The sequence below is a fragment of the Phocoena sinus genome, chromosome 10, assembly GCF_008692025.1.
Source record: "Phocoena sinus isolate mPhoSin1 chromosome 10, mPhoSin1.pri, whole genome shotgun sequence".
Classification (NCBI taxonomy): domain Eukaryota; kingdom Metazoa; phylum Chordata; class Mammalia; order Artiodactyla; family Phocoenidae; genus Phocoena; species Phocoena sinus.
The window spans coordinates 65,095,638-65,116,336 of record NC_045772.1 but is presented as its reverse complement, the minus strand read 5'-3'; the positions used below and the strand labels follow the sequence as shown (position 1 = coordinate 65,116,336).

The window sequence follows — 20,699 nt, the reverse complement described above, 5'->3', positions numbered from 1 at the left end:
TGTATTTAAGGAAACTAGAGGACTTAGGAAGAAGGGGTTTGACACCTGGCCTCTCCCCCTTACCCTTCCCCAACACACACACGCATAAACACACATTGAATGCAGTGTTGATTATTTAATGCCACCACAAATTCTCCCTCATGGCCTAGTGGAGGCAAACAAGATGAAGCTCGGGCTGCTGATCCTTAGTTTTTCTTTTTCTTCTTTTCTCTAACTGACTTTTCTTAATGTCAACACTGCTCCCTAATTCCCTTTTTCTTACTTCTTCCTCTACTGTTTCTCATATAGGAGCAGGGTGGATGAGGGCAGATTCAGGAAGTGAGAGTGGAGTGTGAGAAAGAAAAACAGATTAAAATGATAAGTTGAAAGAGAAAAAAGTTTACCTAAATGTATATGCAGAACTCAGGCTAGGAAGAGGATGTACAGAAAGAAAATGAAATGGACTTAAGTGTGCTTATAGATCCTGTTGTGATAACTTAGAAGAAAATCACTCAGGAAAGTCTCAAATTCTCCTGAGGAGGGTCCCAAGAGAAAACAGTGCTTAAAGTTACATCAGACAGATGAGCATTAGACATCAATAGGATCTTCCAGGTCTGATGCTATTGCAAAGGAAGCTATGAATGCTCTTTCCTGGAGCCTTTCAGCACTGGAGAGTTACCCAATAGTCAGGGTTGGAGGAGGGATCTTCCCCTCCAGGAGTCTTCCCACTAGACAGACTCTGCCTAGGAAAAGCTGCTCCTCCCAAAGGCCCTCACCATGGCCCCTTTCATTTCTTTATTTCAAAAACTGTAGATGATGGGGTTGCACATGGGGGTGATAATGGTGTAGAGGAGAGAGAAAGGCTTGTCTTTGTCAGGACCATGTGTGCTGTGTGGTTCATGTAGGAGAACATGGCTGAGGTGTAGAAAAAGATGACCACAGTCAGATGGGAGGCACAAGTAGGGAAGGTCTTCCCCAGACCAGAGGAGGAGGCTCTGCCCAGAATGGAGGCCAGGATGCGGGCATAAGAGATGACAGTGAGCACCACGGGGCTGAGCAGCACCACAATGGCATCGGCAAAGATGACTCTCAGACTAAACTGGGGGTCTCCATAGAGAGAGCAATCACTACGGGGGCCTCGCAGAAGAAGTCTTCTATGTGGTTATCTCTGCAGAAGGGATTCTGGAATAACATATGCTCAAGAAAGATGCCATTGATCAGCCCAAAGAACCAGACAGTACTCACCAGCGTCACACGGACCTGCTGGCTCATGATCTGGGCACAGCTAAGTGGGTGGCAGATAGCAACATAATGGTCATAGACCATGAAAGCCAAGAGGATGCACTCAGCCACACCCACACCAAAAACCAGATACATGTGGGTCAAGCACGAGGCAAAGGAGACAACACAGTTCTTGACCACCAGGTGGATCCGCATCAGCATTCCACCAGGTGGAATGGTGGTAGGAACGAAGTAGATATTCAGGAAGGATAGATGGCCAAAGAACTGCGTGGGGCTGTTTAGCGTGGGATCTGTCCAGGTGATGAAGATGATGAGGCCATTCATGGGCATGGCAGAGGGCTAGGAAGAGGACAAAGAGCAATGCCCGTGTGGAAGGGGAGCTCTGCTCGAAGCCCATGAGGATAAACTCTATCACTGTGCTCCTATTCCCTATATCCACAATCTGAGGCCTGCTTGAAGAGGGAGGACAGCAAAACACAGACAGGATACCTGTGTACAGGTTTTATCCACTTGTATAAAAGTAGATTAAGGGCAAAAGGGTGAAAGAGACGGGAATTTCAGTAAACTCCATGTGAGTCGGCAGTGTCATGGGCACTGAAAATACCAGTTCTACTGTAGGCAGGAATAATGGAAACATATTATGAACCAAGAGAGATTCTGTTGTACTTCATATGAATCAAGAGAGATTCTGTTGTACTTCGTATGATTCTGTTGTACTTCGTATGAATCAAGTTGGACCTGAAATACTGTATCCAGTTCTGTGATATCTACTTCAAATGATTATATACCAATGGGATTATGTTCAGAGACAAAAAAGATTGTGAATGATCTAGGAACCACGTGACAAAGAACAGTATGGAGGTTCCTTAAAAACTATAAACCCAAACAGACACTCACCAAGACATATAATTAAAATGGCAAAAGTTAAAGAGAGAATACAAAAGGCAGCAAGAGAAAGACAAAGGGTCATATTACAAGGGAACCCTGAGGCTATCAGTTGACTTTTCTGTAGAAACTTTGCAGGCTAGAAGGGAGGGGCATTATATATTTAAAGTGCTGAAAGAGAAAAACCTGCAACTCAAGACACTCTGCCCAGCAAGGTTATCATTAAGAATTGAAGGAAATATAAAGAACTTCTCAGAGAACCAAAAACTAAGAGTTCATCAATACTAAACCAACCTTACAAGAAATGTTAAAGGGTCTTCTCTAAATGGCAAAGTAAAGGCTGCAACAAGAAGTAAGAATCTATAGGAAAGGAAAACCCCCACTAGTAAAGGCAAATATATAGTAAAGGCTGTGGATCAACCACTTAAATAAGCTGGTATGAAGATTAAAAGACAAAAAATATAAAATCAACTATAACTGCAATAAACAGTTAAGGGATAAACACGAAGATGTAAGATATGACATAATAAAACACAAAACATGGGGGAGGGGAGAAAAAAATGTAGATCTTTTGGAATGTGCTTGAACTTAAATGATTACCAGTTTAAAACAAGTAGACATAGTTATAGGTCAATATATATGAACCCCATTGTACTCACAAATCAAAAATATACAACAGATATACAAAAACTAGAGAGAGGAACACAAACATACCATTGAAACAAATCATCAAACCACAAGGGAAGAAACTAAAAGGAGAAGAACAGAACAGAGAACTACAAAAACACCTGGAAAACAAGTGCAAAATGGCAATAAGTATACAACTATCAATAATTACTTTAAGTGTCAATTGGACTAAATCCTCCAATCAAAAGACATAGGATGGCTGATTGGATAAGCAAAAAAGGTCTTTCTACCTGCTTCTTAAAAGAGACTCACTTCAGCGCTAAACACACAGACTGAAAGTGAGGGGATGGAAAAGATATTTCATGCGAATGGAAATGACAAGAAAGCTGGGGTAGGAGTACTCACTCATATCAGACAAAATAGACTTTAAAACAAAGTGCTGTTTGGGAATGACAGGTACACTTACTATATTTAAAATAGATAACCAACAAGGACCCACTGTATAGCACAGGGAACTCTGCTAAATATTCTGTAATAACCTAAATGGGAAAAGAATTTGAAAAAAATAGAACATGTATAACTGAATCACTTTGCTGTACACCTGAAACTAACAGAACATTGTTAATCGACTATGCTCCAATATAAAAGTTAAAAAAACCAAAGTGTATAATAAAAGACAAATAAAGGCATTATATAATGATAAAGGGATTAATAGAAGAAGAGGATATAACATTTGTTAACATATATGCACCTAATATAGGGGCACCTAAATTATATATAAAGTAAATATTAACAGATGTATAGGGAGAGATTAACAATAATACAATAATAGTATAGGACTTTAACACCCCACTTACATCAATGGACAGACCAACCCAACAGAATAGCAATAAGGAATCATTGGCCTTAAATGACACATTACACCAGTTGGACTTAATAGATATCTGCAGGACATTCCATCGAAAAATAGCAGAATACACACCACAAAACAAGTATCAACAAATTTAAAAGGACAGAAATTACATCAAGTATTTTTTCCAACCACAATGATATGAAACTAGGAATCAATTACAGGAAGAAAAATGAGAAAAGAGCAAACACATGGAGACTAAATAACATGCTACTAAATAATCAATGGGTCAAAAAAGAAATCAAAGAGAAAATGAGAAAATGCCTCAAGACAAATAAAAATAAAAACACAGATTTCCAAAATCTACAGGACATGGCAAAAGCAGTTCTAAGAGAAAAGTTTATAGTGACTATACAGGTCTAACTCAAGAAAGAAAAAAAATCCCAAATAAAAATCTAAATGTAGGGGCTTCCCTGGTGGCGCAGTGGTTGAGAGTCCGCCTGCCAATGCAGGGGATACAGGTTCGTCCCCTGGTCCGGGAAGATCCCACATGCCGCAGAGCGGCTGGGCCCGTGAGCCATGGCCGCTGAGCCTGCGCGTCCAGAGCTTGTGCTCCGCAACGGGAGAGGCCACGACAGTGAGAGGCCCACGTACCGAAAAAAAAAAAATCTAAACGTACATTTAAAAAAATTAGAAAAAGAAGAACAAGCAAACACCAAAATAGGTAGAAAGAGGAAGTAATAAAGGTCTAAGTGGGAATAAGTGAAAAAGAGACTTTAAAAAAATCAATGAAACTAAGAGCTGATTTTTTTAAAAGGTAAACAAAATTAGAAAAAAACGAGAAGTCATTGGCCTGTGGGGTCTCCAGGAGCCACACCTCTCGGGGCAGGTCACAGGCAGCGCTGGAGGCCTCCTTGGCCCTGACAGGCTGCAGCACCCGATGTCAAATGATCCAAAAGTCTCTGGAGTCCTCTGTGTGACCTTCGAGGACCCATCAACCTGAAAACAGAGCAGGATGCAGGTGTTTCGACCGTGGAGGCCATAGTGCCATGTGGCTGACAGGGTCTTGGTGCTCCTGCCAGGTGTCAGGGCTGTGCCTCTGAGGTGTGAGAGCTGAATTCAGGACATTGATCCACCAGGGACCTCCCAGCTCAATGTAATATCAAGTGGCAAAAGTTCTTCCAGAGATCTCCATCTCAACGCTAAGACGCAGCTCCACTCAACAACCAGCAATCTACAGTGCTGGACACCCTATGCCAAACAACTAGCATGACAGGAACACAACCCCACCCATTAGCAGAGAGGCTGCCTAAAATCATACAAAGTTCACAGACATACCAAAACATACCACCGGGTGCAGTCCTGGCCACCAGAAAGACAAGATCCAGCCTCATCCACCAGAACACAGGCACTAGTCTCGCCCCTCCACCAGGAAGATGACACAACTCACTGAACCAATCTAAGCCACTGGGGGCAGACACCAAAAACAACAGGAACTACGAACGTGCAGGCTGTGAAAAGGAGACCCCAAACACATTAAGGTAAGCTAAATGAGAAGACAGAGAAACACAGCAGATGAAGAAGAAAGGTAAAAACCCACCAGACCAAAAAATGAGGAGGAAATACGTAGTCTACCTGAAAAAGAATTCAGAGTAATGATAGTAAAGGTGATACAAAATCTTGGAAATAGAATGGAGAAAATACAAGAAACGTTTAACAAGGACCTAGAAGAACTAAAGAGCAAACAAACAAGGATGAACAACACAATAAATGAAATTACAAATTTTCTAGAAGGAATCAATAGCAGAATAACTGAGGCAGAAGAATGGAGAAGTGACCTGGAAGATAAAATAGTGGAAATAACTACTGCAGAGCAGAAAAAAGAATGAAAAGAATTGAGGACAGTCTTAGAGACCTCTGGGACAACATTAAAGGCACCAACATTCGATATAGGGGTCCCAGAAGAAGAAGAGAAAAAGAAAGGGACTGAGAAAATATTTGAAGAGATTATAGTTGAAAACTTCCTGAATATGGGAAAGGAAATAGTCAATCAAGTCCAGGAAGCACAGAGTGTCCCACAGACGACAAATTCAAGGAGAAACATAGCAAGACACATATTAATCAAACTCAAAAATTAAATATAAAGAAAAAATATTAAAAGCAGCAAGTGAAAAACAACAAATAACATACAAGGGAATCCCCATAAAGTAAAGAGCTGAACTTTCAGCAGAAACTCTGCAAGCCAGAAGGGAGTGGCAAGACATATTTAAAGTCATGAAAGGGAAAAACCTACTACCAAGATTACCCAGAAAGGATCTCATTCAGATTTGACGGAGAAATTAAAACCTTTACAGAGAAGCAAAAGCTAAAAGAATTCAGCACCACCAAACAAGCTTTACAACAAATGCTAAAGGAACTTCTCTGGGAAGGAAACATAAGAGAAGGAAAAGACCTACAATAACAAACCCAAAAGAATTAAGAAAATGGTAATAGGAACATACATATTGATAATTACCTTAAATGTAAATGGACTAAATGCTCCAACCAAAAGAAACAGACTGGCTGAATGGATACAAAAACAAGTCCCGTATATATGCTGTCTACAAGAGACCCACTTCACACTTAGGGATACATACAGACTGAAAGAGAGGGGATGGAAAAAGATATTCCATGCAAATGGAAATCAAAAGAAAGCTGGAGTAGCAATTCTCATATCAGACAAAATAGACTTTAAAATAAAGACTATTACAATAGACAAAGAAGGACACTACATAATGATCAAGGGCTCAATCCAAGAAGAAGATAGAACAACTGTAAATATTTATGCACCCAACATAGGAGCACCTCAATACATAAAGCAAATGCTAACAGCCATAAAAGGGGAAATTGACAGTAACACAATCATAGTAGGGGACTTTAACACCCCACTTTCACCAACGGACAGATCATCCAAAATGAAAATAAACAAGGAAACACAAGCTTTAAATGATACATTAAACAAGGTGGATGTAATTGATATCTATAGGACATTACATCCGAAAAGAACAGAATACATTGTCTTCGCAAATGCTCATGGAACATTCTCCAGGATAGATCATATCTTGGGTCACAAATCAAGCCTTGGCAAATTTAAGAAAACTGAAATTGTATCAAGTATGTTTTCCGACCACAATGTTATGAGACTAGATATCAATTACAGGAAAAAATCTGTAAAAAAATAAAAACATGTGGAGGCTAAACAATACATTACATAATAACCAAGAGATCACTGAACGAATCAAAGAGGAAATCAAAAAATACCTAGAAACAAATGACAATAAAAACACGATGACCCAAAACCTATGCGATGCAGCAAAAGCAGTTACTTTTAAGAGGGAAGTTTATAGCAATACAATCCTACCTCAAGAAACAAGAAACATCTCAAACAAACAACCTAACCTTACATCTCAAGCAATTAGAGAAAGAAAAACAAACAAAAAAAAACCCAAACTGAGCAGAAGGAAAGAAATCATAAACATCAGACAAGAAATAAAGGAAAAAGAAATGAAGAATAGCAAAGAACAATAAAACGAAAAGCTGGTTTTTTAAGAAGATAAACATTGATAAACCATTAGCCAGACTCATCTAGAAAAAAAGGGAGAAGACTCAAATCAATAGAGTTAGAAATGAAAAAGGAGAAGTAACAACTGACACTGCAGAAATACAAAGGATCATGAGAAATTACTACAAGTAACTATATGCCAATAAAATGGACAACCTGGAAGAAATGGACAAGTTCTTGGGAAAGCACAACCTTTCAAGGCTGAACCAGGAAGAAATAGAAAATATAAACAGACCAATCACAAGCACTGAAACCGAGACTGTGATTAAAAATCTCCCAACAAACAAAAGCCCAAGGCCAGATGGCTTCACAGGCGAATTCTATCAAACATTTAGAGAAGAGGTAACACCTATCCTTCTCAAACTCTTCCAAATTATAGCAGAGGGAGGAACATTCCCAAACTCATTCTACGATGCCACCATCACCCTGATACCAAAACCAGACAAAGAAGTCACAAAGAAAGAAACTACAGGCCAATATCACTGATTAACATAGATGCAAAAATCCTCAACAAAATACTAGCAAACAGAATCCAACAGCACATTAAAAGGATCATACACCATGATCAAGTGGGGTTTATCCCAGGAATGCAAGGATTGTTCAATATAGGCAAATCAGTCAATGTGATACACCATATTAAAAAAATGAAGGAGAAAAACCATATGATCATCTCAATAGATGCAGAAAAAGCTATCAACAAAATCCAACACCCATTTATGATAAAAACCCTGCAGAAACTAGGCATAGAAGGAACTTTCCTCAACATAATAAAGGCCATATATGACAAACCCACAGCCAACATCATTCTCAATGGTGAAAAAGTGAAACCATTTCCACTAAGATCAGGAACAAGAAAAGGCTGTTCACTCTCACCACTATTATTCAACATAGTTTTGGAAGTTTTAGCCACAGCAATCAGAGAAGAAAAAGAAATAAAAGGAATACAAATTGGAAAAGAAGAAGTAAAGCTGTCACTGTTTGCAGATGACATGATACTCTACATAAAGAATCCTAAAGATGCTACCAGAAAACTACTAGAGCTAATCAATGAATTTGGTAAAGTAGCAGGATACAAAATTAATGCACAGAAATCTCTTGCATTCCTATACACTTATGATGAAAAATCTGAAAGACAAATAAAGGAAACACTCCCATTTACCAGTGCAACAAAAAGAATACAATACCTAGGAGAAAACCTACCTAAGGAGACAAAAGACCTGTATGCAGAAAAGTATAAGACACTGATGAAAGTAATTAAAGATGATACAAACAGATGTAGAGATATACCATGTTCTTGGATTGGAAGAATCAATATTGTGAAAATGACTATACTACCCAAAGCAATCTACAGATTCAATGCAATCCCTATCAAACAACCAATGGCATTTTTTCACAGAACTAGAAGAAAAACTTTCACAATTTGTATGTAAACATAAAAGACCTTGAATAGCCAAAGCAATCTTGAGAAAGGAAAACAGAGCTGGAGGACTCAGGCTCCCTGTCTTCAGACTATACTACAAAGCTACAGTAATCAAGAAAGTATGGTACTGGCATAAAAACAGAAATATAGATCAATGGAACAGGATAGAAAGCCCAGAGATAAACCCACGCATATATGGTCACCTTATCTTTGATAAAGGAGGCAAGAATATACAATGGAGAAAAGACAGCATCTTCAATAAGACGCTGGTGCTGGGAGAATTGGACAGCTACATGTAAAAGAATGAAATTAGAACACTCCCTAACTCCATACACAAAAATGAACTCAAAGTGGATTAAAGAACTAAATGTAAGGCCAGACACCATAAAACTTTCATAGGAAAACATAGGCAGAACACTCTATGACATAAATCACAGCAAGATCCTTTTTGACCCACCTCCTAGAGAAATGGAAATAAAAATATAAACAAATGGGACCTAATGAAACTTAAAAGCATTTGCACAGCAAAGGAAACCATAAAAAAGACGAAAAGAGAACCTTCAGAATAGGAGAAAATATTTGCAAATGAAGCAACTGACAAACGATTAATCTCCAAAATTTACAAGCAGCTCAGTATCAAAAAAACAAACAACACAATCCAAAAATGGGCAGAAGACATAAATAGACATTTCTCCAAAAAAAGATATACAGATTGCCAACAAACACATGAAAGGTTGCTTAACATCACTAATCGTTAGAGAAATGCAAATCAAATGCATAATGAGGTTATCACCTCACACCGGTCAGAATGGCCATCATCAAAAAAATCTACAAACAATAAATGCTGGAGAGGTTGTGGAGAAATGGAACCCTCTTGCACTGTTGGTGGGAATGTAAATTGATACAGCCACTATCTAGAACAGTATGGAGGTTCCTTTAAAAAGTAAAATTAGAACCACCATATGATCCAGCAATCCCACTACTGGGCATATACCCTGAGAAAACCATAATTCAAAGAGTCATGTGCCAAAATGTTCATTGCAGCTCTATTTACAATAGCCGGGACATGGAAGCAACCTAAGTGTCCGTCAACAGATGAATGGAGAAAGAAGATGTGGCACATATATACAATGAAATATTACTCAGCCATAAACAGAAACGAAATTGAGTTATTTGTAGTGAGGTGGATAGACCTAGAGTCTGTCATACAGAGTGAAGTAAGTCAGGAAGAGAAAAACAAATACTGTATGCTAAGACATATATATGGAATCTAAGAAAAAAAAAAAAAAGGTCATGAAGAACCTAGTGGTAAGATGGGAATTAAGACACAGACCTAGTAGAGAATGGACTTGAGGATATGGGGAGGGGTAAGGGTAAGCTGTGACAAAATGAGAGAGTGGCATGGACATATATACACTACCAAACGTAAAATAGATTGCTAGTTGGAAGCAGCTGCATTGCACAGGGAGATCAGCTCGGTGGTTTGTGACCACCTAGAGGGGTGGGATAGGGAGGGTGGGAGGGAGGGAGACGCAAGAGGGAAGAGATATGGGAACATATGTATATGTATAACTGATTCACTTTGTTATAAAGCAGAAACTAACACACCATTGTAAAGCAATTATACTCCAATAAAGATGTTAAAAGGAAAAGATGTGGCACATATAAAAAATGGAATATTACTCAGCCATAAAAAGAAACGAAACTGAGTTATTTGTAGTGAGGTGGATGGACCTAGAGACTGTCATATAGAGTGAAGTAAGTCAGAAAGAGAAAAATAACTACTGTATGCTAACACATATATATGGAATATTAAAAAAAAGGTTCTGAAGAACTTAGGGGCAGGACAGGAACAAAGACGCAGACATAGAGAATGGACTTGAGGACAAGGGGAGGGGGAAGTGTAAGCTGGGATGAAGTGAGAGAGTGGTATGGGCTTATATATACTACCAAATGTAAAATAGATAGCTAGTGGGAAGCAGCCGCATAGCACAGGGAAATCAGCTTGGTGCTTTGTGACCACCTAGAGGGGTGGGATAGGGAGAGTGGGAGGGAGATGCAAGAGGGAGGGGATATGGGGACATATATGTATATATAGCTGATTCACTTTGTTATACAGCAGAAACTAACACACCATTGTAAAGCAATTATACTCCAATAAAGATGTTAAAAATAAATAAATAAAAATTTAAAAAATCCTTTAGCCAGACTCACCAAGAAAAGAAGAGAGCCCAAATAAATAAAACCAGAAATTAAGGAGGAAAAATTACAATGGACACTACAGAAATACAAAGGATTATAAGAGTATACTATGAACAATTAAATGCCAACAAATTAGACAGGCTGGAAGAAGTGAATAAATTCCTAGAACCATATAATCTTTAAAGCCTGAATCATAAAGAATTAGAAAATCTGAACAGACTGATTACTAGTAATGAAATTAAATCAGTAATAAGAAAACTTGCATCCTAAAATTCCAGGTCCAGAACACTTCACAGGTGAATTTTTGCCAAACCTATAAAGAAAATTTAATACCTATCCTTTTCAAATTATTCCAAAAATTGAAGAAGAAACATATTCAAACTCATTTTATGAGGACAGATTATAAAACCAGACAAGGACAATGCAAAAAAAGTTAACACCAAAATCCTTGGTGAACATATTTGCAAAAATTCTCAACAAAATATTAGAAAACTGAAGTTAACATTAAAAAAAACCATACACCACAATCAAGTGGGATTCATTTCAGGGATGCAAGGATGATTTTACATCTGTAAATTGATCAATGTGATACATTATATTAACAAAACAAAGGATAAAAGTCATATGATCATCTCAATAGATACAGCAAAAGCATTTGACAAATTCACATTCATGTATGATAAAAACTCTCAACAAAGTGGGTGCAGAGGGAACATATATCATCACAATAAAGGCCAATATGACAAACACACAGCTAACATCATAACTCAATTCTCTAAGATTAGGAACAAGACAAGGATGCCTACTCTCACCACTTTTATTCAACATTGTATTGGAAGTTCTAGCCGGAGCAACTAGGCAAGAGAACTCAAAAATTCAACCCAACTGGAAAGGAAGGAGAAAAAACTGTCACTATTTGTTGATGACATGATACTATATATATAAAATTCTAAAGACTCCACCAGAAAACAATTAGAACTAATAAGTGAACTCAGTGGAGTTGCAGGATACAAAATTAATATACAGAAATTTGTTGCATTTTCATACACTAATAATAAACTATCAGAAAGAGCAGTGAAGAAAACAATTTCAATGACAATTGCACCAAAAAGAATAAAATACTTAGGAATAAATTTAGCCAAGGAGATGAAAGCCCTGTACTCTGAAAAGCATAAGACACTGAGTAAAGAAACTGAAGATGACACACAAATGGAAAGATATACTGTGCTCATGGATTGGAAGAATCAATATCATTAAAATGTCCATACTACTCAAAGTAATCTACAGATTCAATGCAATCCCTATCAAAATACTAATGGCATTTTTCACAGAACTAGAACAAATAATCCTAAAATTTGTATGGAACCACAAAAGCCAAAGCAATCTTGAGAAATAAGAACAAAGCTGGAGGTATCACATGCCCAGACTTGAAACTATACTACAACGATATAATAATCAAAACAGTATGGTACTGGCACAAAAACAGACACATAGATCAATGGAACAGAACAGAGAGCCCAGAAATAAATCCACACTTATATGGTCAATTAATATTTGACAAACGAGGCAAAAATATACAATGGGGAAAGGACAGTCTCTTCAATAGATGGTGTTGGGAAAACTGGACAGCTACATGCAAAAGAATGAAATTTGACCATTTTCTTACACCATATACAAAAGTGAACTCAAAATGGATTCAAGAGTGAAATGTAAGACCTGAAATCATAAAGCTCCTAGAAGAAAACATATGCAGGGCAGTCTCTGACATAGTTCTTAGCAATATTTTTTTGGATCTGTCTCTTCAGGCAAGGGAAACAAAAGCTAAAATAAATAAATGGGACTCTATCAAACTAAAATGTTTTTGCACACTGAAGGGAACCACCAACAATATGTAGAAGATAGCAACTAGCAGATGTTTGCAAACTATGTATCTGATAAGTGGTTGATATCCAAAATACATAAAGGATTCATACAACTAAAAAAAAAATTAAAAATTGGGCAGAGGACCTGAATAGACATCTTTCCAAAGAAGACATACAAATGCACATGAAAAGATGATCAATATTACTAATCATCAGGGAAGTGCAAATCAAATCCACAAGGATGGACCTTTAGGGTATTATGCTAAGTGAAATAAGGCAGACAGAGAAAGTCAAAAACTGTACTATTTCATTCACATGTGGAATCTTAAAAATCAAAAGAAATGAGCAAACAAGACAAAACAGAAAGAGACTCACAGATGGAGTGTGCAAACTGATGCTGGCCAGAAGAAAGATGGGTGCAGGGATGGATAAAATGTGGGTGCAGGTGAAGGAGATTAAAAGGTTCAATCTTCTAGCTATAAAATAAATAAGTCATGGGGATGTAATGTACACATAGGAAATAGAGTCAGTAATGTTGTAACAACTTTGTATGGTGCTTGATGGTAACTGGATTGATTGTGGTGATTATTTCATAATGTATAAAAATACTGAACATATATACTTTGTTGTACATCTGAAACAAACATAATACTGTATGTCAAGTATAACTTAGTAAAAAAAACTCCAAAATACCTGAGGCAAAAGTAAATAAAACTAGGAGAAAAAGACTACAAAATTACGGTCAGAGATGTCACAGTAATCAATTCTACAAGTAGATGAAATCCCAAAATATAATAGATCTAAACAACTCTATCACTCATGTTAACCAAAGTGACATTTACAGAACACTGAACCTAGCATTAACAATATAAATACCATGTCCTTTCCAGATGCACAAGGAGAATTCACCAAGATAGACGTTACTCTGAGCAATAAATAAGGAATTTTAAAGAACTTAAATCATTCAAATTATGTTACTTGATAATAACAAAATTATAATAGAAATCAATAACATAAAGATAGACATTTAGATTGCTTCCATATTTTGGCTACTATAAACAATGCTGCTATGAACATTGGGGTGCATGTATCCTTTCAAATTAGTGTTTTTGTTTTTCTCTGGATGTATACTCAGGAGTAGAATTTCTGGATCATATAGTAGTTCCTTTTTTCGTTTTTTTGAGAAACCTCCATACTATTTTCCATAGTGGTTGCACCAATTTACATTCCCACCAACAGTGTACAAGGGTTTCCTTTTCTCCACACCTTTGCCAGCAGTTATTTGTATACTTTTTAATGATGACCATTCTGAAAGATGTGGGGTGATATCTCATTGTGGTTTTGATTTGCATTTCTCTAGTAATTAGAGATGTTGAGCATCTTTTCATGTGCATGTTAGCCATCTGTATGTCTTCTATGGAAAAATATCTATTCAGGTCTTCTGCCCATTCTTTGATTGGGTTCTTTGTTTTTATGATATTGAGTTAATATGAGCTGTATACATATTAACACTTTATTGGTCATATCATTTGCAAATATTTTCTCCCATTCAATGGTTATCTTTTCATTTTGATAATGGCTTCCTTTGCTATGCAAAACTTTAAAATTTGGTTAGGTCCCATTTGTTTATTTTTGCTTTTAGCTATTTTGCCTTAGGAGACAGATCCAAAACATATTGCTATGATTTATGTTGGAGGGTGTTCTGCCTATGTTCTCTTCTAAGAGTTTTATGGTTTCATGTCTTACATTTAGGTCTTTAAACCATTTTGAATTTATTTTTGTATATGGTGTGAGGAAATGTTCTAACCTCATTCTTGTGTCTGGTGTCATGGGTTAGTTAGCCATAGGTGTGTGAGTTTATTTCTGGGCTCTTTGTTCTGTTCCATTGATCTATGTGTCTTTTTTTTTTTTTTTTTTTTTGGTGCCAGTACAATACTGTTTTGATTACTATAGCTTTGTAGTACAGTCTGAAATCTGGGAGGACTATACCACAAGCTTTGTTCTTTTTTCCCAAGATTGCTTTGGCAATTTGGGGTCTTTTGTGTTTCCATATGGATTTTAGGATTATTTGTTCTACTTCTGTGAAAAATGTCATAGGTATTTTGATAGGGATTGCATTAAATCTGTAGATCGCTTTGGGTAGTATGGATATTTTAAAGATATTAATTCTCTTTTCTTCTTGAAACAACTGACAACAAAAGTTCTTTGTGACTATGAGATGACCTCGAGGATACTAGCATACTATCACTTCTGCCTACATTCTATTGGTCAAAGAAAGTCACTTAGTCAAGTTAGATTCAATGGGTAGAAATGTATAGTCACATGATGATGGATAGGGATTATTATCCTATTGCAAGGAGATAGAAACTAGTCTATTAAATCAAGCTATGCAGTTGCCATTCCAAAAACCTAGGAGTCTCCTTTGATTCCTCCATTTTCCTCACTCTTCACATCTACTCCATCAGGACATTCTGTTGAATCTTTTGTCAAAGTACATAGAGTCCATACATTTTCTTTCTGCCACGCTAATCTAAGATACCATCACCTCTTGTCTGGGCTCCAAGAGTCTCCTAATTGGTCTTCTCACTTTTACTCTTACACTTCGCCTATCAATATTCCTCACTGCAGCAAGACTGATCTTAAGATGTAAATCAGTTTGCATTGTTCACTCACTTAAAAAAAGACTTTCTATTGTACTTAGAATAAAATTTAAACTCCTAACAGCATTGGAAGCCATGTATTATCCTCCTTCTGCCCATCTCTCTAATCTCATCTCATTCTGGTTCCTTCTTTTATTCACTATATTCCAGCCACAAGAGTCTTATTTCAGAAAAAAATTTCCAAGCTCTTTCCTGTATCATTCCCTTTGCATATGCTGTTCAATCTCTCTAGAATGCTCATCATCATCCCTTAAGTCTTAGTTTATGTATCATTTTCTCAGATAGGCCTTCTGTGACCCTCCTCTCTAAAGTCTGTCCCCCTGCTATTCTCTACCTAGCTCTTTGTTTGATTCTATCATAACTCTTATTTGTTGGTTTACTTATCTCCTCAACTAGAGTGTAAGCACAATGAAGGCAGGAACCATTTCTGTGTTGCTCACTGTTGTATCCCCACACCTGGCCTTGACCCTGGTACTTTGTAGGTTTAAAAAAAATGTTGAACAAATGAGTGTATTAATGAATAAATGAAATAATGAAGTTGTTATCCAGTGCAGTGGCCATGGGGAAAGAAAAGAAAGAACACTTGAAACTTTTTAGACCCAGGTTAAATGTCCAATCCTTTCTGAGGCCTCTCCTTATCTCTCTATTAAGAAATTGAGTATAGTGTTGCATGGCTGAACGATCTCTGATTTTTGTTTGTGCCTAATTTGTGGTACTTAACATTCTCTAACTCTTGTAGTGATTGTTTTGAACAACTACTCTCTCCTGTCAGATTTTTACCTATCTTAAAGCAAAGACTGTATTTTATTCATCTATCTCCCATAATATGCAGCACCTGACTTGGCAAATAGTAGACTGAATATATGTTTTGAATGAAAGGATGAGGGGATGATCTGAACATTTTCCTGTTCTAGGATGAGGGGAGGGAGGGGCTCATGCTTCTTGAAAGTTTTCCAATCTCATTACAAAAGTTCTTTGCGCAGGGCATGAGCTTGCCATGCTTCACTTTCTGAGGGAGACCAAAGAAAGATACAAATAATGGATTGACCTCTTTCCAGAATTAATAATCTTGAGTAAAAAGTCTGTTATTTCCCAAATGATTATAACACAGAGCATTTCCCAGCACAACCCAGTAAGGCCAATAGAAATTACTTTGAACTTGCAAACTTTTCTCCCTGGGGAAACCTGGTAATAGTCCTGAACACACTCTGAGGAGGCACTTGGGTCCCAGCCAGTCTCTTCCCTCCTTTGGTGTGTGTGGGAATAGGTTTAAGGGGAAGAGAAGGTAGAATCAAACTGAGACCCTCACGGCCTCATTAGCATTTGTTACTTAGGGATTCCCAGAGGTTCCAAGTGTGGACATCCCAACAGGCAGCTTTACTTCAGACCAGTTAAGGCCAGATTGAATTTTGCTTTTACTCTAAATGAGTCTTAGGAGGTTAGTTAAGAAGATGCCTACAGGAACTCCCTGAGTGACAGCCTAAAGAGGATCAGGAGCAGCTGGGATTTATTAAAGGAGTGAGCAAAGGGCATACGTCCAGGAGATGTCCCTGCAGATCTTGTTCTGAACATCCTGAGTAGCCTGGCAACTCCAGGGCCAACTGTCCCTGCTAAGTAACTTAAAGACTGTTCCTGGAAGACTCTCTCTACTCCCACCACAAATCTTTCCTTTGCAGTCTCTTTTGGATTAGTCAGGAAAGGCGGATCTCTGATTTTGGGACATCCCTGTTAACTGTGCATTTCTCTAATCCATCCCAATCACCCATAGACAGATTAAATTCCTCTGGAAACAAGACTTTCATCTTATTTACCCTGTATCACAGATTGTTTGCAATAACAAAAAAGTAAAAGCAATCCAATATTCAACAATAGATAAACTGTTAAATAAAATATGGACCACCTATATAATGACATTTTATGCAGTCATAAAAATATTTATGAGTTGTTTACTCCATGAATACCTATTTACCTATAATTTTAAGTGAAAAGTCAGGATGAGGAATTCTATATGTAATATGAAAAGGCTATATAAAATCACATTTAGGGAAGGAATAAATGGAAATATACCAAAATGAGAACAATGGAAGTATTATAGATAATATTTCCTACTTGTTATTTTTCTTTAAATGTTTCTATAGTTTCAATAGCATGTATTGCTATCATAATAAGGAAAAACACATTAAAATGGTAATGGAGCCATTCAGCACAGAGATTTGATTGTCTCACATAACATCAAAAAAAAATCACTGATCAATGTATTTGTTTCCTAGAGCTGCCATAGCAAATTACCACAAACTGGGTAGTTTAAAACAACAGAAATTTATTCTCTCATAGTTCTGGAAGCTAGAAATCCAAAATCAAGGTGTTGGCAGGGTTTGTTCCTTCTGGAGGCTCTGAGGGAGAATTTGTTCCATACAGCTCTGGTGGTTGCTGGCAATCCCTGGCATTCTTTGGCTTGTAGAAACATTACTTCATCATCACATGGCATTTTCCCTGTGTGTTCTTGGCCAAATCTCCTTCTTCTTATAAGGACACCAGTCATTAGATAAGGGTCCACCGTCATCCAGTATGACCTCATCTTAACTTGATTACATCTGCTAAGACCCTATTTCCAAATAAGGTCACATTCACAGAGAGGTTGCTGGGAGAATAAACACCCAGACTTTACTCTGTTCTATCTCCCATCTCTAGCCAAATGGTAGAACCTAAATGGAAGCCAGAGGGCAAGGAAGCCTATGATGGAGACCATACACATCATCCTCCGGGAGCACTGAGCAGAGTGAGGAATGGAGTTGTAACGGCAAAAGGAAGCTACCTAGAACACTGCATATTTATTTAGTGTCATGAGTGTTTGTATGTTTGGCCTGAGGCCTCAGTTCCTCCCTAGTACTTGTTGGGAGGCTGTTCCTTGCCATGTGAGCCTTTTACATTGCTTCATCAAAGTAAAGACTCAAGAAGATCCAGAGAGAGAAAATCCCAGCCAGATGGAAGCTGGAGTCTCTTATAACCTAATCATGGAAGTGACCCACCATCATTTTTCCTGTACTGTATTCATCAGGAGCAAGTCAGTAGGTCTAGTCCACACTCAAGGGGAAAGAATTAAATAAGAATGTGAACAACACGGCCCCCTTCATTCTCTCTAATAGAGGGCTAATTTTGTTCCCCTTTTCCTAACAACCAAATGCTTCAGAGGTAGCTGGGTCCCTTCCCAGCTCCAGGGGGTCAATCTTAATTAGCCTAAACCAAACATGGTTATCCTATTTCCTTTGCCAAGGGTTACTTTAAGTATAAGTGTATGATAAAATTCTGGCAAAAACTATGTGAGGCTAACCTCCTGGGAAGCTTCTGAGAAGATCACCCGCATTCTTGAAAGGGACACAAACACAGAGACACTTCTTGCTCCTATGAATGTAGTTTTTTTGCATCTGATGCCCGGAACCATGTCAGCCATCTTGGAAGCATGTGGGCATCCAGACTAAGAAGGCAAACCAACACTAAGTGAAGATGGCAGAGCAGAAAGATTTAGCAAACACCTGGGATTCTGATAATGTTGCTGAATTAACCAACCCCAGATCATCCATCTCTATAGTCCTTGTTATGTGAGTTAACAATGTATTCATTGTTGTGTCACTTTTGGTTGAATTTATATTAAGTTCAACTAAAAGTATCCCGACAGACAATACTGTGATTTATTTGTTAAACAGCAGCTATGCCACACTGAGTATCTAACTCTTATTAAAGTCTGTGACCTTGGGCAAGTAATTTAACCTCTCTTCAGTTTTCTTATCTGCAAAATGGAAGTAAAAATAATACCTATGTCACATATCTCTTGTGAAGATTAAATCCATCAATGTACATAAACAATGACTCACATATTACAAGGGTGCAATAAATGTGAGATATTATTATTACTGTTGTTGTTATTATTTATGTCAGATGTTAAACTAGGCAACTTACACAGTCATTATTTTCTTTCCAGGTAGATATTACTACTTTTATTTTACTGGTGAAAAAATGAGATCAAGCAGAGAGAAAAAATGTATTCAAAGTCACACAATAACTCTATTAGGTAGGGATTAGTGTATCTCTATTTTATAGATATGGAAATTGGGGTTTAGTCACATGTCTAGTAAACAGTAAAGCAAAACTCTGAAGACAGACTTTCTAGCTCCAGAGCCCATGCTTTTAACCACTGTTACATGTACTGCCTCCAAAGATGAATCATAATTTATTGAACCATTCTCCTACTGTTGGATAATTCGTTTTCTAAACTTTCACTGTTACAAGTAAATGAACACCTTGAACACATATCCTTGACACAGTTAAACAACTATTTCTGTATGATAACTTCCTAAAAGTGAAAGAGGGTCTGTTTTTTAATATCCAACAATGCCTTGCAAAATCAGAACAAAAATTCAGAAATTAATAAAAAACTTTTTAACATGATCTAGAGCAAGGCATCTGAATTGGAGAGGAGAGAGATCCTTGCATATTTTTTCCACTTTTGAAAATCAATAATGGTTTTTATTAGAATACAAAAACTGCTGCACATGCCCATTAAAATTCCATTTAGCATCCATTTTATTCGAGATTAATGGGGCACCATTTTATTTTTTTTATTTTTTAAACATCTTTATTGCAGTATAATTGCTTTACAATGTTGTGTTAGTTTCTGCTTTATAACAAAGTGAATCAGTTATACATATACATATTCCCATATCTCTTCCCTCTTGCGTCTCCCTCCCTCCCACCCTCCCTCTCCCACTCCTCTAGGTGGTCACAAAGCACCGAGGTGATCTCCTTGTGCTATGTGGCTGCTTCCCACTAGCTATCTATTTTACGTTTGGTAGTGTATATATGTCCATGCCACTCTCTCACTTTGGCCCAGCTTACCCTTCCCCCTCCCCGTATCCTCAAGTCCATTCTCTAGTAGGTCTGTGTCATTATTCCCGTCTTGCCCCTAGGTTCTCCATGACCTTTTTTTTTTTTTTAGATTCCATATATATGTGTTAGCATACGGTATTTGTTTTTCTCTTTCTGACTTCACTCTTTTATTATTATTATTATTTTTGGTACGCGGGCCTCTCACTGTTGCGGCTTCTCCCGTTGCAGAGCGCAAGCTCCGGATGCGCAGGCTCAGTGGCCATGGCTCACGGGCCCAGCCGCTCCGCAGCATGTGGGATATTCTCAGACCGGGGCACGAACCCGTGTCCTCTGCATCGGCAGGCAGACTCTCAACCACTGCGCCACCAGGGAAGCCCTGACTTAACTCTTTATGACAGACTCTCGGTCCATCCACCTCACTCCTAATAACTCAATTTCGTTTCTTTTTATGGCAGAGTAATATTCCATTGTATATACGTGCCACATC

General features: G+C 37.7%; 1 protein-coding gene across 1 annotated transcript; it reads right to left on the bottom strand.

The window, feature by feature from the left end:
* Positions 1–722: 722 nt before the first annotated feature.
* Positions 723–18,779, bottom strand: LOC116761189 (olfactory receptor 10AD1). The gene is given in 6 exon segments (XM_032646953.1): positions 723–877; positions 880–1,092; positions 1,095–1,555; positions 1,557–1,670; positions 4,461–4,582; positions 18,660–18,779. Coding segments are annotated over 6 exon segments (1,185 nt in total).
* Between the last annotated feature and the right edge of the window lie 1,920 nt (positions 18,780–20,699).